At 43.0% G+C, this 25,721-nt stretch overlaps 1 protein-coding gene across 3 annotated transcripts in view; it reads right to left on the bottom strand.

Annotated features, from left to right (window-relative positions):
• Positions 1-1,905: 1,905 nt before the first annotated feature.
• Positions 1,906-25,721, bottom strand: part of ARFGAP1 (ARF GTPase activating protein 1) — a 181,541-nt gene continuing 157,725 nt past the window's right edge. For all 3 annotated transcript variants that reach the window (XM_069243193.1, XM_069243195.1, XM_069243194.1), the window contains one exon: positions 1,906-9,503. In XM_069243193.1, coding sequence (XP_069099294.1) covers positions 9,146-9,503 — 358 coding nt within the window. In that variant the 3' untranslated portion in view covers positions 1,906-9,145. The remainder of the gene's footprint in view (positions 9,504-25,721) is intronic.

Raw genomic sequence — 25,721 nt, 5'->3', positions numbered from 1 at the left:
TTACAAACCATGTGGGCAAATAAATCTTCTCAAAACTACTGCTGTCAAACCGAAAAAAAAGAAAAAAAAAAAAAAAAAAACACACTAACACACACTCTTCTCTGCTGAAGAGCCCATCCTGGTTTTAGTCTTCTGTTTCTCTGCTCTCTTCTTTTTAACCAAGCAAAATGGGGAAAGAATACATTTTAAAAATTACCTGAATGCTAAGAGCCTTATGGAACCCTGGCAACATCATACAGGGGTCTTGTTATGCACACTTTCACTGCTGCCAACTCCTAAAGAACAACTTACATACTTTCAGTAACAATCATACTTTCAGTAAGCAAAAAGATTGTTACCGAACGTATGTAACTTGTTCTTTAGGAGTCCTCAGCACTGAAAGTGTGCATAACAAGACCCCTGTATGATGCTGCCAGGGTGCTATAACGCTCTTAGCAGTCAGGTCGAGAACAAGTTACATACTTTTAGTAAAAATCTTTGATGGAAAGTCTACCTAACCACAAAGATTCCTCACCTTGTGAATAATCCCCAATGTCAGAATGAATCAGAAACTTTCAAAGCAGTTCACCCGCGTCACAATAGGTGGTACTGTGCGGCTCCACAGAGATGTCATTGTGCTCCAGAAGTGAGGAGCAGAGCTGCATATGAGCACCACTCATGCAAGTTGATGTCAGTTGTTTTCTAGGTTGTCCATGACCTTAGATGCAGAGCTATCTTCAAATCGGTAAACCCAGTATTCAGATCTCTAAATTGGGACCTTTTTAGATGGAAAGTCTACTTCACAAAATGGAGAGGTGCAAACTCAGAAATCTGGAGTTAGACTATCAGCTAGAAAGATTGTTACTGAAGGTAACTAACTTGGTTCTACTGATAGATTCTTCTAACCATAAATTAATCAGCTCCTGAATCGATACCAAAGCAATACCTCTCAGAAGTTGGGTTTGTGAACTGGCTCGAACCAAAAAGTCCTGCAGGCAAAATGCTCCTCTTAATGGGCCTGACTGTCGAGGCAGTAGTGCTTCATTAAGGTATTTACCCAGGCTTACATGGCAGCCTGAAAGACGTCTAGAGCAATCACTTTGCATGCTAACACAGAGGTAGCAGCTTTGGCCTGGTGGAACAAGCCTAAGACTTCAGCGGGCTTCTAGATTGCCAGTGCATAACAGATTTTTATGTAGAGCACAATCCATAAGGAAATGGTCAGCTTTCGCACAGCTTTGCGCTTCTGTGCTCCGGAAAATCCCACAAACAGCTGATCGTCTATTCGGTGTACATCAGTATGATCAACATAGAAAATCAATGCATTCTTAGATGCCAACAATAGTCTCTATCCTCCTTGGAAGGATGGGGTGGAGCAAAGAATGTCAGAAGGCTGATGGCCTGGCTGGCATGAAAAACAGTAACCCATTTCGGTGACAAGGAAGCTCAGGTCCTCCCAACCAACTTATCAGGGAAGAAGGTGGTGTAAGGTGAATTTACACAATAAGTCTGAAATTTGCTCACGTCTATACAATTTATGGTGACAATAAAGATTGTCTTTCAGGTTACAATTTTCAAGGGACAACTGGGCAATAGCTCAAAAGGGTGAATACTATAAAGAAAGCAAGTAATAGCTGGAAATGTTTGTCTTGCAACATTTTCTAGTTTAAAGTTCACTGAAAACTATTAAAAAGAACAAAATGTGAACAATCAACTCATTCCAAACAGCAGCTTCTTTCCAAAGCTCTAAAGAGTACCCTCATTAACAGTTCTTTGTAAGCCATTACCCATTGCCAATGTCTCAAAAACATAATAGGTCCTTAGAAGGGAATGAATTGAGACATAGTAGGGTTGCCTGCAGACGAGAAAACAAAACAACTGATTGGTGAACTGATCTGAACAAAAAACACTATGAAAGCTATACGGGACAATTCACATATTTAATTTATGATCTGTCCCCACCAATGATGTGGTCTTGGAGAGAACAACAGGAAATTGGATGTGTCCACTGCTCACCATATATTGCACAGAAATATTACATCATAAATGCAAATACATTATAGAATCTATGGAATGTTACAAAGTTTGACGTCCAAAACAAATATGTAATTAAATTATAATGCAGAAACATCATTGATAACAACCAGATTTACAACACACAGGCAAGCATTTCAGTTCTCAAGGAGACATATCTGGCTTCATTGATGGAGCTTCAATCATCCCTGAACATTCACAAGTTTTCAATATAGATAAGCAGCTTCACAAAATGGTTCAAGGTTTTTTATGCTTTTTTCCATGATAATTTTAAAATAGAATGGACTAGACTGGTGCATGGAGCTGGTTTGAGAACTGGAAAAACACACTGCTGAGACAGAACCAACAATTTGCACCTGTTTCTGAAAGGTGACATGCCAGTCAAACATCTAATATCCACATGCATCAAAAGGAGCACCACAATACTCGGAGATTTCTGCAGCCCAGTGGTGCACAAGTAGGGAATGTTCCCGAATGATATATAGTGAGCAGTAAGGAAAGTATCCCTCTAATGAAGCTGCAACCCACAGTATAGCATCAGCACTGCAGCAGTCAATGTGCACAGAGTGGAGATAAGAGGTCATGAGTAAGTACTGCCCCATACTCTGCTTAAAAATAATTCCTTTCATCTAGTATAGAAAAAAAAACAGATGCGATGTTGATTCTGGTCAGGGGATGAAACTGAAACTCATACTAAAATGGAATTTGGATCAATGCCAGATAGATGTGCCTAAACAGCAGAAACTTTCCTTGCACCCGAGGAAAACGTTACAGCACAGACATTATTGGCTCCAGCCACAAGGAGAAGTAAACACTACAGGGCACAAAGAAGGCTATGAAATGATGGAGAGGGGCATCGTGCATTCACAAAAAGGAGATGCAGCTTTTGCACTGAAAACCGAAAAAGGGTTACAATGTCAAAATGAAATTGGAACTGTAAACATGGGAGAAATCCTCCAACTAAATCAAACATACTAAAAATTCAGAACATTAATAATGCCCAACTGCCTACCCTAAACAAAATAAAAAGCATTATAGGATAGTTGTGTGCTTCTGTCACAACACAAACACAAGCTTGCAGTTCTTAGGAATATTTCCTGCAAATTCACAAAAATACTACAGTATTACTCTTGTTACATAGATTGAAGTCCTACAGCAATAGATTACATCAACTATTTGTGTATTCAGTATTGATGGACAATTTCTCACTCAACTTGCAGTGAGTAGATGATGGGTCAGTGAGTTTTAAGATACACTTGAAATGTGGCATTCATAATAAACATACATTAGTAAGGGAAAGCAGAGTACATTTGTTAAACTGCTCTGAACATATGTTGCGTGGTGTCTGCTCCCTATGCATATACCTAATACAGAGTAGAAAAAGGAGACGCATGCAAAAAACCAAACGTTAATATGGGTGAGGAATTTGAGAAACAATGCCATAGAAGTGGTTTAACATGCTTATAGACTTTTTTTATTTTTTTATTAAATACCCATTTTGCCCATTTCTTGACACTGTTACCACTTACCACTGTAATCTTTTTAAGAACAAGTCCCAATCCAGATGAATGATTTTATAGCCGGTCTTTGGGAAAGCATGAATGTGCAAGAACTGACTTCCTTGGGTCATGCCAGCTTTTTAGTAGCAGCCAACAACTTGCTTGATTAGAAGAGCTTGCTTTCTCTGGACCACAATCCGCAAGTGACCCCCCAAGTAACACTGTTGTACTTCCAATTAAAAGGGAGCACATTTTTTGTTTAACCATGTCCTTCCTTCTCTGAGTGAGGCTTTACTACACTCCCATTTATTTGGGGAAGTGATGTAAACTTGCTAAGAATCTGAATGTCACCAAGTTGTTAAAGCAGATGTGTGGCTTCAGGAGGCAGGAATTTCGCATATGATGCATTAACTGCCATCGACGTCACACTAGTAGTCCATCTCACTGAAACTACCTCTAGTTTGTTGAGGAGAAGTTTTTTTAATAGGTCTGATCTCATGTCCGGGGCTGCAGACTGCCCCTTGTGAAGTTGGAATTAACAAGAAAACTCTACCCGAGTAATCGAGAGTGGGCCTGGGCTCCCCTCATTCGGCCATGGCCTACACTGCTTAGTGAATGGGTAGAACGTCTATTTTGGGCTTCCACTTCCCAGCATCGCTGAGGCTGTGTGAGCACTGCCGGAAGGAAACAAGAGTAGGGGTTGACGAGGCTACGGTTAGCGTTTTAAATCAGGGCTTTTAAATAGGTTGGCAGAGAAAGAAAACGCCGGGGAAAGCAGCTAAATTTGACCAATGAGGACTTGCTCAAAGGTAAAGACACGACTGAAGCGTTAGCCAATAACGGCACTTCTGCACATTATAAACATAATCTTCATGACAATTTCACAGCTACAAATTGAGCAGCAATTTAACAGTATGTACCTCGCTGTCCCTAGATGTTTCAAGCAAACATCAGTTGTCCTGCATGCCTTTCACCTGAGCAAAAGAATTTGCTGTCAACATAATACACTTATAATTTGAGCATGCCAGAATGTAAGATACCAACGGTTGGTTTGGAACATCACACTGTGTTGTAAGTGAAAAAGCTGCCTTCGGATGATTTTAAAACAACTTCCTGAAACAGATTGATTCCATCAATTGAAAGTGACCAGTCCCTAGTAAAATTGTGCATTATAACCACTATAGCAGATAGCAATGAACCTGCCGTTTTACAGTGATTTTCTTTCTGCACATTGTTTTGTGTCTACTAGAAAAACCCACCAAGTTAGTTTGCACCCTGTGGCATCTGAGCCTTAAAGGAATGCTTTTCAAACATGCATACGAGCCGAGGGGGGGGGGGGGGGGGGGGGGAGGAAGCCTGTAAGTACTGGTTCACACACAACTGTAAAATACAATGGAGGCCTGGGGATGAAGAATATAGCATAATTGTGTAAACAACGAAAATGGATGACCTTTAAACTGTTTTCAAAGCAAGCCTTTTTTTTTTATATAAATCAACCACAGAGATACTTAAAGCCTATTATTATACAACACCCAGTTGTTACCACTAGGTTTCTGACCCAGAAGTGCCAACAAAAGAGGGGATTACAGGAGAAAATGTTGTTTGTTCTACGTAAGCTTGTTTCTTCCATAGGTGGTTCTATTTTGTACATTCTAGTTCTGAGTTCACCCTCTTTGTCAGAGGGGTCTTATGCTCAATGTAGAAGAAAATAAAAAGGCTCTGTTGAATTTTAGAATACTAAGTCATCTGTTCATTTGAGTTATCACCTCACCATCCTTCTTAGAGATTTGCTGATCACAGACATCAAGTACTGAGGACATCTGTGATGTTAAATGTGGCATTACATTCAGGTGCAGATTAACAGAAAACTGTTTCATGTAATAAGAGTTATTGGGTAGCACCCCTTGGTAACTGAGTTGCTGGAGGGTTACGGATTTTATCTCGCAGTACTACAAGTTTCAGTTCTCAAACAATTGCGTTTAGTATTTCCAAAATGTGATACAGACCCAGTAATTTCCTTTCACTCTCCTAAATGTCCTTGCCTTCTTCGTTAATCTTTATCTGAGAATATCCACAAAGTTCGTAAATACTTCCACAAGTATGAAAAGAATGATCTCCAACCAAAGGAGGCTCTTTCTTAACAGGAAGGTGACAAACTGCGGACAGTGAATGCATTTCTCACAAACTGAGGGTACTTTGTGGGAAAGCACGGTCCTGCAGTACGCGTGTGGATCAATGTTGCTTGTGATTTTAATGGAAAAAGCTATTACGGGAGAAACTATATAAAACGTACCTTGGGAAACAGAACAATAAATCACCAGAGCAGACAGACAGAGTAACAACTTACAGCTTCCTCTTAGACACCCCCTACTTCCGGAGCCTTGTAGAGCAAATATTCAGTCTTTTAAATTCAATGTCATTTTTCTTTCTCAGAACAAAATTGTGACATTCTGTCCAGATTTCAAGTGGGGCACTTCAAATCTAAATCAGGAAAAAGGGTTTACTTGACTTTAGAAAGAGATCAGAGACAATATGAAACTAAAGGACATGACAGTTCCGCAGCAAGAAGCAATTATTTTTTACGAAGGTTAATTGTTACAACGTTCAAAATAATGTATCCACTTCAGCACACTATCATACCTTCTTCCACAATTAAAATCGCAACACCTACTGGGGGTGGTGAGTTAGAGAAAAAGCAGATTTTAGACTCCGCATAACTACTATGCCAACTACTGGTACCAAAGTCCACACAATAGCTTACTCAGGGAATGCACAGAAGTGATGAAGTATGAAATAGGCCAACTCTAATCGGGTGATTCACTCAGGCCTTGCAGCACAGACTACTGTGCAACGCCTACACAATAAGCAACAAAGCTTAGAGTGCATTCCTGACACTGTCTTTTTGATTCGGCGCTTTGCTACTGACTGGACATTAACTTGGTTGCTTGGCTCCTCAGTTGCTTTCTACTGTTAAGGGGAATAATGGATCTCTCTATTCAGACATTCGACTGATGACACCTTTTTGGCGACTAAATGGTATGCTGTGGGGGGAAAGCAATGGCACACCGACAGATTAGCTGCAGTTAGCATGAGTAACTATTTTAAACAAAAATAAAAGACTAATATCAAAGATCACCCTGAAAGGGGAAATATTACATAGTAAGGCTTCCTGGCAACTCCTTGTAGGTGTTGCCTCAAATAGGAAAATAACTGTTCTAAAAGCTATAATGTCATTGGGCGCATGACCAGATTTGATCTCCCTTTCAGCTGGTGCCATTTTATGGGAGAACGTTCTTTCAATGGCTTTCGTAATATCCACCTACTAGAAACTGAATTCTGCCAGACTCCTGTAAATATTTAGACACCAATCCAACAGTGTTACAATGACAATCTGCCTACGTGCAGATGCTACAGAGATCAAACATTGAAACTTAAAGCTTTGCCCAGTTTGTCTGCCGTACTAAAGGTCCTTATTCTTTAGCAGTTCATAAGGAAGGTAGTGAATCTGACAGATTGCCAAAAATGAGAACTCGCACTTAACACACAAGACACCCAAATCCAAGCTTTGAGACATTAAAAAACACTTTCTCTCTGAGATAACACTAAGCTAATGTGTAATAATGTTGCAAAACACGTCAGCTAGATGTACAATGCCATCATTCCATTATTAAAGGTGGCACGTGCAAGCACCTCTATTTCAGAGCGTGATATTGTCCAATATGTTGCTGATAGGAGGAAACACTTCCTCTGGAGACTAAAATCTCCACAGTACATTCAAATGTGCTAAATGAACAACTGATCAAGCTGTAGAAAAGTTGTACACCCATTATTCAAGACGCACCGCTATTACTGCAGTGTCCTTTATCAACACTTATGCACCTAAACTTGGAAAACAAGAAGGATCCTAAACTTGGAATGTTAGGATTTTCTTTGGGCTACAATGAATTTTAGCAACCTATTGGGTCTAGGTTTTATGAAAATGCAGGAATCAGAATCCTTCTAGCTCAGAGCATACAAGCAGCAACTCTAACCTATCAAAGTGTAACACATAAGATAGCGAATGTCCATATTTAGATTTTCCATGTAAACTATGTTTTCCTAGAAAATTAGTAACTTCCATAGACCAATCACATATGCACCTACCCTGTACAACAATGTCAACATGGCCTGCTCGTGTGACAGACACTTGAATACACTGCCCACGAACGTTTCTGTAATGTGAACATTTACAGGTTGTCTAGAGTCTACTTTTTCCAGCAACCACCCACCACTGATTGTAAGAGACCTTCACTTGTGTTGTTAAGAAATGCACCCACCCTCACTGAGGAATGACAACTTTATAATCACACAATATGTACACTAACACCAGATCGCTTAGAAACATGGACGAATTAGCAGAAGTATGATGGGACCACCTAGGCAGACTAGCTGCTCAGCTGCAGGTATCTGGAGATATCACAGTCTTTATTCACGTGCACACATTTCTGTTTCACGAAATTCAGATCTGAACCCTGCTCCCCAGATGTTCCAAAGACTTTAACAATGTCCATCATGGTGGGAATCCTTCAGGTCTGGACACCGTAATACTCCGTGATGAAACAGCTAATGTTGAGTTTCTCAAAATTACCTTCTCCAACACAAAGGAAATCAAGGACAGATGCAACCGTGGCTCATTTGTACTAAAATTTAAATATATAGATTTTGGTAGTTGGACAGTATTTTCTAGCAAGAGTTTGAGAAAGGTATTAATTCAGGGAAGTCACTTCAATTCATTCTGCACAAAAGGCAAATATGAAAAAATACTGCATAGTCTATTATTGTTGGTTCAATGATTCATGAGATCTACTATGTCTGCGGACAGTCACAGTCTTCAGGGGGTTTACAAAAATCTTCTCAACACTGTATAGATACATAAACAACATGATTTTTTAAGTACAGGTATACATTTGAAAAATACTGAAAAGGAATACTTGAGATGAATTACCCTTTAAAATATTAAAAGCAGGTAGTGTAAATGAATAACTGATTCATGTTAGCAAAGCCAAGACTTACAAAGCAGAGGCAAGGGTCTTGTCAATCATACAATGTCAGCTGGCTATAGATTATGGCTTTCATCTAGTAAACCAAGACACATCGGGGCACAAAAGTGTTGGATGTAAGTGCCAGTGTCGAAGACACCGTCTTTTTAAAATGAATATGATAACTTTGGGCTCCCACGGGTTATGCTCATTGGGCAACTAGTCTCTTTCAACATGTGGAATCAACAAACTCCAGGATTTATTAGACCCCCATCCTAAATAGCATTTCATATATTTTTTCAACCATAAGGAGGCGATGACTTTAAAAAAAAATATCACCCACAGAAGAATACAAAAAAAGAAACACAGGGAGAGCAGCTGGTCTTCTCCAGCTATGGCAGTGCCACAACAGAGACAAAACATCAACAGTTTCCTTTGGAGTGGCAATCTCCATGGCCAAGCAATGACAAATGTAAAGCAAACCCACAAGGCTAGCAGCTTGGAAACAGAACAGGAGGTGGGATCAGGCAGAAGAAAACTTCAAGAGCATTGTACATGGACTGATCCAGCTCAGATGGGCTGGTGCAGACCATCTGCTCCTCAGCAGTGGATGTGCTACCAGTTTGCACTGTCCCACCCATCATCAGCCACTTGTGCTTTTGCAGGCTTATCAGGAGAATTTTTTTTGTTCTTGGCATCAGCGCCTGCACTCTCCCAGTTACTCTCCCAGTTGTCCCAACTGTCACTATTGCTATTCTGATTATTGGAAGGCGGCTCAGGGCCCCAGATGTCCCAGCTGTCAGAGCTCTTCTTCTCAGTAGAATTGTCAGCGTAAGTCCAACTATCACTGCTTGGTGACTTGTGGGCCTTGGCCGCATCAGGGCTACCGAAGGTTTCCCAAAATGTTTTGCCAGATGTACTGTTCTGGTACCCATCCTCGCCACTGTTTTGGCACCCATCAGTCATTGGAGGCCTAGTGAGATGGAGAAAGAGTCTGATCATTAACTTGTATTAACATGCCAGATTTGCTAGTGAGAAAGTACAAACTGAAAAAAAGGAGTTAGATTACATTCACTTAAATTTATCACACTGCCCTAAGATGCAACAAACCTGGTTTATGAAATTCCGCAGAGTCATTATCACCCATAATTTTGTCACATTATTGTGTAAACGGACTGCAGAGTATGGCAACACGGATTTGAGTCACGCAATAAGTGAGAGTCAGATCTTTCGTTATGAGTAAGTTGCATACTGGCCAATATCTCCTTTTAACAGCCAATGATGCAAGCTTAAAAAATATCTAACATCGAAGCGTCAAGAAACACTGAAGGATTGGCAGGCTAGACACGCCATCTGTACAGCTTAGAGATTCTCAAAAGATTAAATGTGAACCGCTACAATAAAGAAATCTTTGCAATATTCATGGTTGACACTAAATCTTCTTGCAGACTCCACATCACATGAACATTACCAGGTGCCTGGTTAGATCCAGAACGTTCTGCAATTACTGTTTACTGCCGCCCATTGGTGGCACTCAACCAAAGTGGTAGTTTTCGCTGAAGTAGGAAGTGAAAACGCCGTCCTATATATAAAGATGTGTGGTTCAGTTTCCTACTTTTTTTCCATGCCCAACCAATTTGTATAGATAGGAAACAGAGTTTAATGACTGACTATAAAACAGAAGTAGCAAGTTGGATACTTGAAATATGATGAACGGAACCAATCTCAGAAGGAAAAAATCAAGCAGCGAGGAATACGTGGATAGATACAGTATTCACTAGAAATATCAAATTTAAGTAAATTCTTCTTCTTATGGATACTTCTTTCTTTAGATTCCGCAGGTTACAATTTAGACCCAACGCTAACCCAAGATGTCATGCCGAACAGCCCTTGCCAACAAAATAGCCTTTTGACATCGCCTGAGCAGCCAAGCCATAAAGCATGGTTAAAATGTGTATCAAGGAACCAGAAGCAGTCTTCAAATAACAGCCAATGTAACACCCTTGGCTGTGGAGACCGCCATGGCTCTAGTGGAATGTGCCCAAATGGCAAATCGTAATGCAAGGAGTGAACAAACGAGGTGGTACTCTTCTCCTCACTGCTTTCCTATTCATCGTCACAGCAATACGAGTGAAGCGTTGGCACTAACGAGGAGGCAACAAGGCAGGTGTAATGACTAAGCAGCACATAATTAGTTTGACAGTGAAAAGTTTCTCCTTTTTATTATTTGTTTCGGTCATTTGGATGGGGATATTGCCTTGAAGTCTTCTGTGGCTTTCAATCCTCTCACCTTGGGAATAGACCCTTTCCCCTTAGGCAGTCTGCTCCTCAAATAGAGTTATGAAATATGATGAACGGAACCAATCTCAGAAGGAAGAAATCAAGCAGCGAGGAATACGTGGATAGATACAGTATTCACTAGAAATATCAAATTTAAGTAAATTCTTCTTCTTATGGATACTTCTTTCTTTAGATTCCGCAGGTTACAATTTAGACCCAACGCTAACCCAAGATGTCATGCCGAACAGAGTTATGAAATTCCTCTCTCCCTTAAGAGATAAAAAGGCTTGGGATTTCCTAGATCTGTTCTGTTGCCTCCCCAAAACGCTACCTATACATATGAACCAAGATGAGGAATGTCATCTTCCATCCACATCGCCTTTACTCATTGGTTCTCTCAGATAGGGAATAGTTGGATAATGCCTTAAAACTTACCTGCTGTCCTTAACACTTACCCCCACCTTCTAGGGAGGTGGGGGATGGTTTAACAGGTAGTCCGCCCTCGTTCTTCTCAGAAACAAGCCATTCCATGATCAGATTTGTGTCTGCAGACAAGTAATTGATATAGGCTGCCTCTCAGACATCAATATGCACACAGCCAACCATGCCCTCTGCACAATATCAATAGAGGGGGACTTCAATGGTTCCTGTAATAGCATGTGTGTGTGTGAGACAGCTTCTGCAGTGGACATCCATGAAGATTCTCTTTCGCCACTCACTTCTTCAGGACGAATAAATCGCAATCTGCAAAAGGGTAACCAAACTCGGCTGTTGGCCCTACAGCACCAAGAACAGTGAGCACATTACTAAAAGTGAGAACCAAGTTTAAATCTCACTTTACAATAAAATTATTGAATGAGAAAATGTAACTCTTTAAAGAACCGCTCACCAGGGAAAACTGAAAAGGAGGTTAAATAAGGAACAAATAGGAAAGTCACATTCCAACAAAGCATCCTTTCACCATAAAGACCAGCAAGCCTGGCAGGAGAGTTCAAAGCGCTGAACATCAGAAAGGTAAGCAATGTCCACATTTTTACACTGGTATCAAGTAAGAACTTGTCCTATTTTTCACCATACGCAGACTTCAAAACCAATTTTCAGACACCTACAATAACATTCACCACCGGAAATAGAAGGCTAAAAACATCTAAGTGGCACATCTTCACGTTCAGTCGATGTACCCAGAGCCTTTGTTTGAGGACTTTATCATCCTGCAGTGAAGGAAGATCTGATATATCTAGAATTGGGGGTAAAAGGATAAAGAGTAGGTCAGAAAATGCCCAGCTGCACACTGACCTCGCACACTTTCTGCAGCAGCCAGGTAATGAGCGTGATCAGTGGAAAGGTATAAATTAGTCCATGTGTCAATCCCAACTGGAAGGCATGACTCAGAGCCACATATTGGAAAATTATAGAGCACAGATGAAAGGGCACTTTCTATAGAGGCCTAAAACATTAAGACCGATCCAGATATCCTACAACTGAGAAAGATCAGACCAGTCACAGTGAGGGCGGAGTTACCATTCATAGTCTTTCTGGGACAGCTGACTTAAAGCATTCGGTTCTTACCTTCAGGGCACCTACCACATTTTCTATCAGCACACAACGTAGTATATCAAGGACCACTGCCACAAATACAGAGCCTTCTCAATGCAGGGTCCTGGACTCAAGTGTGTGTGCCTGCTATGATAGTGGACTGAAGTAGTGTATTGTTATCTAAGAGGACCCTCATTACCTGCACAAGGAGAGAAGAAATATCTTTTGGGCTAGGTGTAACATGTTGTGCAGTCACTTCTGTGCCAGAGGTCTTGTATGATCAATCATCTTACCCAAATGAACACCCCGGTCCAAAGAGGAGGCATTGTAATGAAGCCATTTTAGTGATGTTTGTGGGCACATTATTTTAGCAACTAGGCCTGGTTGATGTTTTATTTTATCTTGCTGTCCTTTTGCTTAGGAAAGCGTTTACATTTCTTAGTACAACACTTATTAAAGGCTGTGACAAGCTAGGGCTGTCGGCACAAAATGGTACATCGCATCTCTAACATTTCACATACGTATTTTAACATGGGGACTCATTATCAGAACAATAGCTGTTTTATTATAAAAACATCTCTCTGTCCCATGCATGTTAGAAGGAGGTTCCAGCCAGATGACTACTACTGCATGCTGTCTGACTTGGCTACAGCTGCTCGCTGAGACTGCCGGCTCCATGGCCTATATGGGGAGGGTGTCTCAAGAGACTGGCTCCTTAGCTACTGTCATACTCCGGTATGGGGGAGGATGTCTTCGCGGGGTGTACTGAAGGGTGAATTAGGGCTTATCCTGCTGTGTTCTAACATAGAACATTTGTGGCGTAGGTAGGAATCACACGTTTAGTATAGAGACAGTATGGTAGGACTTTTCTTGTCACCGTTCTACTTCTAGTATGTTTTATCTTACTAATTATTGCAGTTCATGTTATGTTATCTAGAAAGCAGTTGATTCAATAAATTTTATTGAACCATTCCCTGCTTCTCTTTCCATGTGTAGGACGAATGCAACTGAGAGAAAAGGATGAGATCTGATTTGCCACGATTTCCCTGAGAAGTCACAATGTCATACGCCCAGTTGCCACAAATCACCCCCGCTCTTGGGCAGAGGTGAGGCACTGCTAGCTAGCCGGAAATGGATTAGACCGACAGTTGTCACACAGTGTGGGATCAAACTCAATTCCCCATAATTCAGGTGATCCTGCCGCTCAAATCCAGCAGCCTCATTGATACAATGAGAGCCAATGTGACAGCATCAGTTGCTTGTGTAAGTGGGAGGCAGACTGGTAAGCCCACCTTACTACTGAAAAGACACATCCAGCAGTCGAGGCCTAAAAGGAAAACATAAAAGATCTTCACTCAATTAGAGACTGCCCTTGAAGTCCAAAAGAAAGAATACCATCAGGCCCGAACCATCACTGGAGTCGGAAACACTGGAATCAGAACCAAAGTGTATGAGATCCTCGGAGGAACGTGAAAACCTCTTAGGCAGTTTGCATCCAGGATCAAGTCCATGAAGAGCATATGCTGAGTCAGACAGGTGAGACTTCTTTGAAATGATGGAAAATCTCAAGTTAAGAAAACCACCACGGTAAATGCCACAAAGAATGACAAACTGGGTGTGAGGTACTCCTGCACACTATCCAATTATAGAAATACATGAAACCTGACCTTTTGAGGGAGACAGACACTATCTGTAACTCTGGTGAAAACTCACACAGTGGGAGTAAGGTTGAAGCCAGCATCACAAATTGATGATGCTGGGACTACACTGTAAAGCTGAGATAACATCTGTGGACTGAAAGGATCAGGATGAGAAAATAGCTGCTCTGATGATCTAAGAACATCATTAATTAATTAATTTCTGCCCTTTGAGGACCTGACTCAAGACAGCATCTTTAACATGCCCTGGTGAAGGAATGGCTCAGGAACCACAAATGCAGAAAGGGCCTGAGGATCCGGTCCTTCATGGAGACCAGAAAGAAGAAGTACATTTCTGCAAATCTCACCTCCTTTGTTCAGGCAAGAAATTCCAAATCCCAAAATAAGGCATGGGGTTAGGAAGCGTTCCGAGCAGATGGGAAAAAATCCTGAGATTCAGCCACACAGTTCAGGGTATAAACTTTACAACAAAATGAAGCACCCAACAGTGAGTGTTGACTGACTGCCAATGGATCAGAAAGTATGAGATCCTCACTCAACCATAAGTTGGTGGAGGGGTGAGGGTGGGGGGGGGGGGGGGGGGGAGAGAGACCAGACAGCAACAGCAGAGCCAATAACTGTAGGGTGGACTGAAACTTCTACTGCTGTTGGTGACCTTTTTTATACTCCTGGTACCTACAAGAAGCAGAAGAATTAATGAGGAGGCTGCAATGGCCGTGAAGGTTGCCTTGACCAGTAAGACAGGAATCTAAAAAAAACTCAATGATACAGTGATAGTGATATTTGGCGCAGAAGAGGCCAGCCCCAGATAGCGTGTCACAGGTCTGAAGGGAATCAGAGCAGCCTGTACTTCTCCAGAAAATCTTTTAGAGCACCTCGATGGAGGCTTGCGTAAGGTTGCTGCTGTTTCCTTAGTATCCCAACCAAACTTCAGTAGCTGTTTAGGAGTGTCAAGGTTGTCTGTAAGAAGCTCAGAGACCCGGCCACGTTGGGACACGTTGTCCAGGACACTATTGACAAGTTTAAAGGATGTACAAGGTATTGGTGGTGCATAAGGAAAGGATATCCAATGGAAACACTTCAAGAGCATTTGTATTCATGGTCCGTAAGGCTGAAAGGGTAATTGCTGGATTTAAGGTTCTCCTGAACGTTTATACATGCCATATAAGGTTACAAGTACAAAATTTCTGTGTACGCAAGCAATCAGTTCATGGGCTGCTATACCTGAAAAGTCTTTTTCATAGGAAGCAAACATTGGCTCCATCAACGACTGATCAAAAAATACAAGAGGCTTCGGAGCTGCAGTCCACGGTCACGCCGCAGAATTTCTATACAAATGTTGGACATCTGGTCAGTAAGTGACAAGGGAAAATCAAGCACCTCCATAGCTTTCAAAACAACAGTCGTGCATGACCAAACCTCATCCGAGGGAGGATTCGAAGAGTAAGGAGTATCACCCAGCAGAGACATAGCATTCTGAAGATCCGAATAAAGTTCAGCATTAGTCTGCTATAGGGAAGGAGGCTACCAGCCTTTGAATCATCACCCTCATTTTGATGGACCCCCAAATTTATCATATTTAGTGTATATGAATGAAAGTCAAAGAGCTCTTCCTTGTGGGAATATATAGTATACAAAGCCTGCCACCTCTCTAGCCACTCTTAGGATTTCCATTTTCAAGGGTGAGGCGCCACTGAGCACGACTCCAAATCCTAGTTGCCCATTTTGTGGAAATGATGATTAGGGACCAATCTCAGAGGACTTTCTGAAGGACTGAGATAAAAAAGAGATCGGGGGCAAAGCATATATAAGTTCCGGGTCCGCTTCAAGTGGAAAACATTTCCCTTCAAGTATTGTGGTAGACGCAAACAGGTGTTTGCATGTTCTCCTCAAATGTGAACAGACCATCACTTAGGATGATGCTCCCATTTGTTGTCCATCTTCTAACAATGACCCGATTAAAATCCCACCTGGACATTCAACAGCAAACATTCTGTGCTGCAGGGACTACCATCCCAGGCGAAGGACCTCCAATTAAGGAACCCTGGACCCTGCTCTACCCTGTCTGTTATTATAGTGGACAGTCATGGTGTTGTCTGACAGAGGGGTAAAGTCACATACACTGACCAAGTTTGAGTATGACTCCCAGTGAAGAGCAGGTACTGAGTTAGAGCAAAATTACACAAAAAAATTGGATGCTGGGGGACTGTTTTCTCTGCACTACGAGTCTTACTACTTGGCAGTGCAAGCCTAGATGGTCATAACTTGCATTGCACCGGCTGCACCTCCAAAAAGGAAATAGGCTGTCTATTCTCAAGTTTATTTTGGGTGATAATTTCCGAGATACACACATGCCTCTTCTGGTCAGAGTAGCTCGATACGGTTGTTGCCAGTACCTTTATAGCATGCAGCACGCAAACGCATACCTACCAGATCTCCTGCTTTGGTGTTTTTCTGTTTTGTGAAAGTGGTGTTAACAGCAAACAAACCTATAAAGTCAGCTGGGACAATTCTTGAGGCACATAACACTCCCTTGGGCAATCTGCAATACTTGGGCGAGCCACACGCTGAACCGGAAACAAATATGACACCATTCACACTGCTGAAATGGAGTCCCAATCACCATAGGATCACAAATTTATACTGGGCTAAGGCAGGGACAGGCATTACCTCTAGAGAACCTTAGCACCAAATGAATCTGGGCCATCCAAACTGAGCTCTTAGACTGAGATTGGTCCACAATCCTAAGTCACATTCCCAAAATGTCAAGGGATGCCATCTGAAATTGATGCAACTTCATTGTCTGTTGAGCATTCCTAACACTGTCTGATAATTTAACATCGTCCCCCCAAATGCGAAACAGACCAGGTAAACTTCTTTCACATTCCAATCTTTTTGGAACAAGGTTCGCAAACTGGTTACACATGTGATAGCAAGGTGACACATTATTTCACCGTAAACACAACTACTAGGACTGATGCCCTTCGCTAAAATAGGCAAATCAATTAGTAAGTCTTTTGAGTTTACCTTTGCAATTGCGAAACATGCATTAGCAATGAACTACACACTTCTGCCATGTTCGCACACTTGGAAACGTGCATTAGCAAAGGCTTCTCCCCATTTCTGCCCATTTGGAAATTTGAGCTTCAGAAGTGGACACATGTGGAGGATGACTTCCCTGGATTCTTATGGTACAGGAATGGACAAGTTGGATCCATTAGTGGCTGGGATACTTTATAGCTTGCCTTAGACCTGAGGTTGTACTTAAAACGCAAGTAAATTATAGCCATAAACTTATAACTACCTTGGCATGTGCGCACCACCTCCCCAGCCATGCAGGCCTTGGCAACTTGAAATGATTAACGCCACTCGGTCACTAATCACACATTTCCCCTCGTAGCAGACACAACAATCCTGCACCAGGGTCAAACATACAACAGGTGATGTGTAAATGCTTGCAATAAATCAAACCTCTGGAAAATACTTGACTTGCATTCCAACCCATTGTTCTTTTGTCCACAATACCACCTAACTTAGGACCTAGCCATATGCAAATCATGCCCTAACTGGCGGGCTCAGTTCTCCCTGAAATGAAACACCGGTAAACAAAGACTGGTTTGGCCCAGACTGGGGCTTGTCACACAGATGTAGCTTGGTCCCCGTAGCAGAGTGAGCAAGGGACCCACGTCTGGACATAGCCTGACCACTTTGGACGTTACATCAAACACATGAAAGGCGATGAGAATGATGCCTGCCATTAGTTTAACCACTGCCATTCGCTCGGGGTAGCATTCCCTTATGCCCACTACGTCACCTCAGATGGACCTAGCCATATGCATACCTGTCTTGATCCTACTCCAGGGTAAGTGTCTAACCCGAACTTCTGATCTGGAATGCAGCCCAGGGCGAGTGGCAGTGACAGATTAATTCAAGCATGCCTTCTATCACTTTTCTGTTTGTTGTTTTTGCAGTAAAAACTCTCACACACTACAGAACGCTCCAGAGATTAGAATGTCCGTATTCCAACTGCTGTCTCATTTCCCTTGGAACGGTCTTTTAATAATGTGCATGACTATGTATCCTGTCCCCACCCTTTACATGCAGGGCAGGAGACTGCATAACATGTTGTGAAATGCATGGGTTAATGTAAACTTTCAATAAAGTAAAAAATTGTGTTTTAGAGTGCATAGCAAGTGATTCTAGACTAGTTGGGGTAAGGCAGCACTCAAGGTTGCCAGAGGACCAAAACCATTTAAGGACTAATAAAAAGGAGGAACAGAACCTAGTTCCTCTGCCCCACACCACGGTTCAGAAGTGGTGTAAGAGCATCTGCCTTGAAGATAAAGGTGAAGTCTCAATAGCAAGTTTGATTTGAGGGAGGATGTGCCAAAGGGGTGGACAAAAGGAGACAAGCATGCTCCTTGAAAATCAACAGCATCACCAACTGATATTTGGTAATCTTCGTCCAAAGGTCCACAATGGGGAAGATCTACTCCCTAACTAGAGGTTAAAGGTCAAGGAAGAATAAAGAATAAAACCATTTGGCAACTGCAGAACTAGTGGCAGCTATTGAGGATTTTGAAGTTAGCATTTGTATCTACCGCTTCTACAGAATGCGCAGAAAACTGCTGCAGTGTGTGAACTGGTTGAGCCCATTGTCTTACTGGGAGACTGAGCTCTTGAGAAGGTGAGATAACTGCTATTTTGCTAAGGGTACTGTATGTTTGAGGAGGACAGGCCCAGGGAATCTGATGTAGCTCTATGAACTCAAACACTCACAGGCTCTTCTTTCTACCTGAAAGGTCTTACGGACTGGTCATTTAATGAGACGAGGGCAGCCGACTGGATGTCTCCATGGAGGCTCACAAAGCACGTTAAGGCATGCCCGCAAATGATCATGAGGGTAGACAATGTTTCAGATAAATCCAAGCCACATCTTGGCAGTCCAAACGCTGTTGTGAACATGTCCCCTTCATATAATCCAACTAGCTAATTCCAGACATATTAGCTACTTTCTAAAGCAGTGCGAACAGCATTGGCCAAAGAGGAAGGTGGGATTGCCATGTGCAGACTGAAACCCCTGAATGTCAAGAACGTCCATCACAAGGCATCCCAAATGGTTGAAGCTCCCGGTCAGAGCTGCACTGGGATAGGCAGTGGGGTCCAGAATAACAGAAATGTGGATCTGCCAGCGCGGGCCTGTGGTAGTGTGTAATCTGTTGATAAGCCATTGGGCAGGAAAATGATTTCTCCCAGGTTTTAAGTAAGAGTTCGAAGAGGGCATTATTGAAAGGCAAATAAGCCATGGGGGTATAGAACGCATCGATAATACTTAATTCAGAAGGCTCAAGTTGGATTTGTCAGGCAAGAAGGGTTTGTCAAGCACCCCCACAACCGTGTGCACCAGTCATGAAAGAAGAAACTTCTTCCTAAGTGGTACCGAAGGATGAGGAATACTCCCACTCGGAAACATGTTGAAACTACTGCCATTTTAAAGGTTCCAATAAAGAGCAGAATCTGAATTCTCTTTTGGAAGGAAGATACAAACTACCAAATTGTTTTTGTCTGTGTGCTAGAACACTACAATCCGCATTTCCAGTGCACCTGAATAGGAGTAAAAAGAAGCTTTCAACGCAAGAGAATCTTTGACCTTGGGAGAGTATTCACCAATTGCTGGTCCTCAAAGCAAGCCTAGACTTACTTTTGCTCAGAAGTGAGGATCTACATTTTAGAAAAAGCCACCTGGCGAGGGAGCATGTTGGTGAAAAGGTGGAGCTGAAGCCCGAGCATGTTGTGGCACAGAATCAGGAGGTGCTGAAGCTGTTGAAGTCAGTAAATAGAACAGATCTAATGCTCATCTAGGAGCCAGAGGGGGTACAGAGGGAGGGTGGCAGTCATAAAGTGGTCCAACATGGTTAGACAGAAAACCTACAAGGAGAAGGCCAGCAGAGCTAAAATCTTCATTTTAAGGGGTTTTCTAAAAGAGCTCAATTTTCTGGGCAAAGGTGTGGTTTATTATTTATTTTTTTATATGACGAGAACTGGCTCAGTGGAGGAAGAAGTGGAAGTCACCAAAAGCCAATGTCTGTACCAGCTCTCAAACTGGTTCTTAAACCTAGGGTCAGGCATAATGAGGAGAGAATAATTAAACATTTCTCAAGGAATAACATTTTTAAAAACCCAGCAGTATTGCTTACACCTTATCTTACATCTACGTGCACTGTTATTGTACTGTTAATTAATGTATATATCAATGGCAACAGATTTCCTAATCCAACCAAAAAGTAACTGAAAACACCTTAAAATAAAATATAATTTAGAAGAAGCAGATTTCAAGTCAGGAAGGTTGCAGCCAATGAGTGGCATGTCACGCAGAGCCCCCACATTATTCTGCAGAGCCTCATCAGAACTCATGGGCATCGACTTGAAAATTCTGTACAGGCAACACCTGTTCTGAAATCATGTATTTACATTAAAAAAATAATTGGATGGAAAAGTGTGTAACACACCTTTCATGGTGCTCTGACACAGACAACGGTTCACTACAACGCACTATTTTTATGAAACAAGTGGAAACTCAACGAAAAATGAAAAAAAAATGTATTATATAATGTCAAGGAAGAACAGGTTACAAATACATTCGAAAATATGCCTGACCAACTCATCCATAGTGTGTTGCTCTTGGATAGTGGGTGCTGGAACCTGGAGGCGAAGTTTGGGCATTTTGCATTTTCTGCTGTGGTGCAAGGGTCTCTCTGTCAGGGAACCCCCACTTCTGGAAGTATGGTAGGAGGACTTTTGGGTGGAGTTCTCTTTCGTGGGCTTGCTGCTGCTGAGCAAGTCAGCAAAGTTGTCTGTTCCCAGAAGATATTCAGCCAACAGGTGAATGTTGTGATGTGAAGCCCACTTCCAGATGATCTGAGGCAGGTGTGAAGAACGTGACCCCCCCCAGGCCCCATTTTTTTTTTTAGGTAAACATGGCTGTCATATTGTCCGTTCCTTGTTAGACAGGTGAAGTTGGAACGCTTACAATGTTAAAGCTTGAAGCTCTAGGTAGCTAATGTTAATGCTGCATGTCCCAGAGACCCTGTATAGTGAGGTCTTGTAGGTGAGCACCACATCCAGTCTATCGTGAGAGTGATGTGGGGACCAGGGTCCAGAAACCCCACCCTTTTAACAGGTTGTTAGTGTTCCATCACTGCAGAGAACAGTGAGTGCGGCGGTCTGTAAACACTAGATCCTGTAACTGACCCTATGACAGACTGCTGACGAGCTTGACATTCCTGTGATGGACACATATGTAAACTTGTGTGAAGAACTCTGGCAATGCAGGAAACCATCATTCCCAAACGGCTCACTGCGAGCTTGTGGTTTTTCTGAAAATTGGGAAATGTTGAATGAGAGTTTTGAATTCAGGAGAGATTGGGGTAGGCTAATCCTGACTGTGTGTTTAGGATTGCTCCAGAATTTGGTTGAACCTTTAGAGGTTGTCGATGAGATTTGGGGATGTTGATAGTAAACCCTAAGCTGTGGAGAAGATCTATTGTCAACGGAGAATGTTGTTGGCACTGATGATATGTGTTGGCTTTGATAAGCCACTCGGCTATGTAAGGAAATACGTGGACAATTTGTCTGTGCCGAAGACCTGTGGCCACTGAAAGGCATTTGGTGAACACTTGAGGTGCAGTGGTTACCCCAAATGGAAGAACCTTGAACTGGTAATGTTTGCCTGCTATGATAAATCTTAAGTATTTGAAATGAGCTGGGTGTATTGGTATGTGGAAGTAGGCATCCTTTAGGTCTAGAGTTGCCACAAAGTCACCCTGTGTTAGATGTGGAATGACAATCTGCAAGAAAACCATGTGTAAAGGCTCTGTGATGTATTTGTTTAGAGGCCTGGGATCGAAGATTGGCCTTAAAGACCCATCCTTTTTGGGGATTAGGAAGTATAGGGAGTATACGCCTGAACCCTGATGTTGAATACAAAATGGTTCTATGGCCCCTTTGAGAAGAGCTTTGACTTCCTCCTTGAGTAGTGTTTGATGTTCCTGCATTAGTCTGCTAGTGCGAGCTGGAATGTTGAGCAGTGTGGTAATGAGCTCTACACAGTAGCCATGCTGAATAATGGCCAGTACCCATTTGTCTGTAGTGATAGAATCTCATGTTCGGTAAAAAGATTGAGGTTTGCCCCCTAAAGGTTTTGTATGTTCGGGGGTAGGACAGGGTAGTCACTGTTTGGCAGAGGGTGTTTCTCCACAAGGGGAGGCACCCTTACCTCTACCCTTGTTGTTGCCTTTAAATGGGCCACAGTAGTAGTCTTTGGTGAGGAACTTTGTGACTGCTTTTGTTGTGAGATGGATGACACTGCAGAGGTAGACTTGTAGACCCCACTGTAGGGTGAGCATCGAAAAGTCCTCCTGAGAGCAGGCACCTAATGCTCCCATTGCCTTAGCAGTGTCAGCATCTTTTTTTAATCTTTTCTAAAGTAGCGCCTACCTGTGGGCCAAACAGATGTTCTTTGACAAACCGCATGTTAAAAAGAGCCTGTTGGACTTCTTACTTGAAACCAGAACACCTTAGCCAAGCGTGCAGTCTTAGGAGAATGCTTGTGTTAATTCCCCATTCTGCAATATCTGCTGCATCTAGGGCGCAGCAAATAGAGGTATTGGTAATAATTTGCCCCTCTGTTACAAACTGTTGCCCCCTTTTCCTATGCTCTTCAGGAGGTACTGGAGTAGCCCCTCCATTTCATCACAATGAGCCCAAACACGGCATGCTAATAGAGCCTGTGAATTGAAGATATACCAATGGCTGGCAGCCTGTGCTGCAACCTTTTCCCCCACAGCGTCTATCCGCTTGCTTTCTTTATTTGGGGGCGGTGTGTCTCCGGCGCTTAGAAGTTAGCCCTGTGTGTGGTAACTAGAGTGTCAAAGAGGAAGTCTTGTGCCATTGTTTCCCTGTGGATATCTACACTGTGGAAAGCTCCTACTCTCACAATGACCTCCTGGTAAGAGGTTGTGTCCTCATGTGGGGAAGGGTGAGCTGGGTAAAGATCAAGGTCATTTCCTGTATTGGGATCTATGTCATACATGTCCCATGGATTGGCATTTCATTGTGCCCCCCTCCTCCTCCACCAACCCACAAGCGTCTGTGGTGACCATGAGGTGATATGTCTAAAGGGTCTGGGGGTGGAGGTAATGGCTGAGGTGAATGAAGAGGTGGTGGCGAAGGAGGAGGTGTGGAATGAAGTGGTAGAAAGGCAGGGTTGGTGGCCTTGTCCATGGTTTTCTTCCTAGGTGGAAGGGATAGATCCAGTTCCTCCTCAAAAGTCAATTTCCCCTTGAGTGGTGGAGGAGAGGAGGGTGTAGCAAGTATAATGCCAGACCCTTGAACTTGGATTTTTCGCAGCTGAATGTCCAGCTTCTCCATAGCTCAATAGGTGAGGTGTAAGCCGATGAAGCATTAGTCGCTTTCGGATCCAAGGGTTTCAGCATTGAGGTGGAGGGAGTTGACTGCCGAGCCAGCACCAAAGGTCAAGTCCATGCCGAAGAGTGCTCTTCGTCCAAATAGTTTGTTGCCGAAGGCTTAAAATTAGTATGTCCTTTCTGCGCCGGGTCCAAGGGGGAGGCGTCTAAAACAGTTTTCCAGATCTAGCTATGGACGGGAAGCAGTGGTGGACTGGTGACCTCTGATTGAGGGACTGCTGAAGATTTTTAGGTAAGGGTTTCAGTACTCACATGCTGAGCAGATGGAAGTTCCTGCATCTCTAAATCTACTTTGAGGTCGGAGCCGTCGTCAAGAAAGATGGCCAACTCCTCTTCGACAGAGGGTTGTTCCTGGGGTTGTCCCTCGCTGAATAGGTCAGGAGTGTCGTCCAGGGCCCTCTAAGAGATCTTGAGGCGACAAGCCCTGTGGTCCCAGAGTTACATGCATCCCAGGCAGCCTCTTTGTGGTCCGAGGAGAGACATAAATTGAACAGACCGTGTTGGTCCATGTGCGGAAATTTCGTGTGACAATGTGATATGGGCAGAAACAAAAGGGCATGTGTTCAATTACCGGCAACACATTTTCGGAGAGGCTGGTAATAACGTCGAAGGTAGGCCCTAAAAGGCCATGCCCAGAAGGGCTGTCGGTCAAACGAGGTCGAACCGGCGGTGTTTTCAAGGAGGCGTAGATGTTGTAAACCGATTACCATAACAATACCATTGAAGATAGATAAGAACCAAAGGATCAGACAGAAATGGAGTCAAAGCACTGAGGAAAGCACACATGTCTGAACCAGACGGTGGAGAGAATACAAACAAAGAATGGAGTCTATGCCTATGCACACTATCGAGAGAATCACTCAACCTCGTGGCTCCAAAGACGACTTCAAAGAAAAGCAGCTTGCACAACTCCGGACCCAAAACTAGATGGCTGGAGAAGTATGCAGAGCCTGTGTATTTACAGCCACACATATATTATCTATCTATCTATCTATCACCTAGTGGCAGTGGCCACTAGGTAGTTATAGTTAGGGCCTAGTTTCTATAGAAAAATAGTTTTTTGTTTTGCTAATAACTTTGGTGCAGTTTGATGAATCTTTACGAAATTTTGCAAAAAAACAACGGTGGTCACTTCAGCTGCTGTCTGGAGAATTTCGGGGTGATCTGTCAAGCTGGGGCCAAGAAAAAAGGGGGCCCCACAACACATTTTCCCCATTCATTTGTCTGTAGGGATTTTTAACAGCCATAGCGCTGAAACCACTAGACGGAATAGCACCAAATGTGGCATAAAGGTAGCTCTTGGTCCAGAAAGAGGCCTTTTTGTTATTTGGGGTAAATCAATTCAGTAGTTTTACAGAAAATAATGAAAATCCATAAATATATAGGGACGCGAAGGATTCACAACTTCTCCCGATCTTGTGCTGAGATCTGACTGCCTGCCAACACTTCAATGAGGAAGTGTTGACAGCCATCTTGGAACTTGGCTTCAGTCAAGTACCAGAAAAAAAGTTAAAAATAAAGAAAAGGGGCCATGGTAATGACACCCTGATCGATTAGCTCTGGTGGTGGAGGTCCGAGATGGACTCCCCTCTCCCCCAGGGCTATAAAGGATTTTTTTTAGGGGGCGGGGGGGGGGGGGGGAGCATGGTGGGTGTGGGGGGGTTTGACTGCTACCTCCTGGTGGTATTCAGAAATTTGGTTACGGGGGCACAGCCCCCTGCAGCCCTGAGGACCACTACCTTTCCGGAGCATTTAGGAATTTGTCTGCGGGGGTGCACGGCTCCCCCACAGCCCATCACCTCCCTGGGACAAATATAAAAAAAACTGGAATGGGGGTCTGTTTTGGACCCCTGCAGACCCGTGGACACCACCAACCCGGTGCTTTTTGTTTTGGAGGGGGGTGGCGCGTAGCCCACATCAAAGAGCCACTGATTGCCCTGGGGACCACCACCACACATGGCTTGGTCCTGTTATGTCCCAGGGTGCCCACCCCTCGGACATAGGTGTTTGTGGTGGCCTGGCTGCAACTTCGACAACTGCGGCCCTGGGGAGGGTGGCCATGAGGCCCCTGTCCCCACCACCCCCACAAAAAAATTATTAGACCTTGGGATCCCCAGGGACCCTAACTGACCTGGGGAGAGGGGCCTCGCATACCAATAATATATATATATATATATATATATATATATATATATATATATATATATATATATATATATATGGAAAATGTCA

The sequence above is a fragment of the Pleurodeles waltl genome, chromosome 7, assembly GCF_031143425.1.
Source record: "Pleurodeles waltl isolate 20211129_DDA chromosome 7, aPleWal1.hap1.20221129, whole genome shotgun sequence".
NCBI classification, from domain to species: Eukaryota; Metazoa; Chordata; class Amphibia; order Caudata; family Salamandridae; genus Pleurodeles; species Pleurodeles waltl.
Note: the sequence above shows the minus strand (reverse complement) of the source record. Positions and strands in the feature narration are given on the sequence as shown.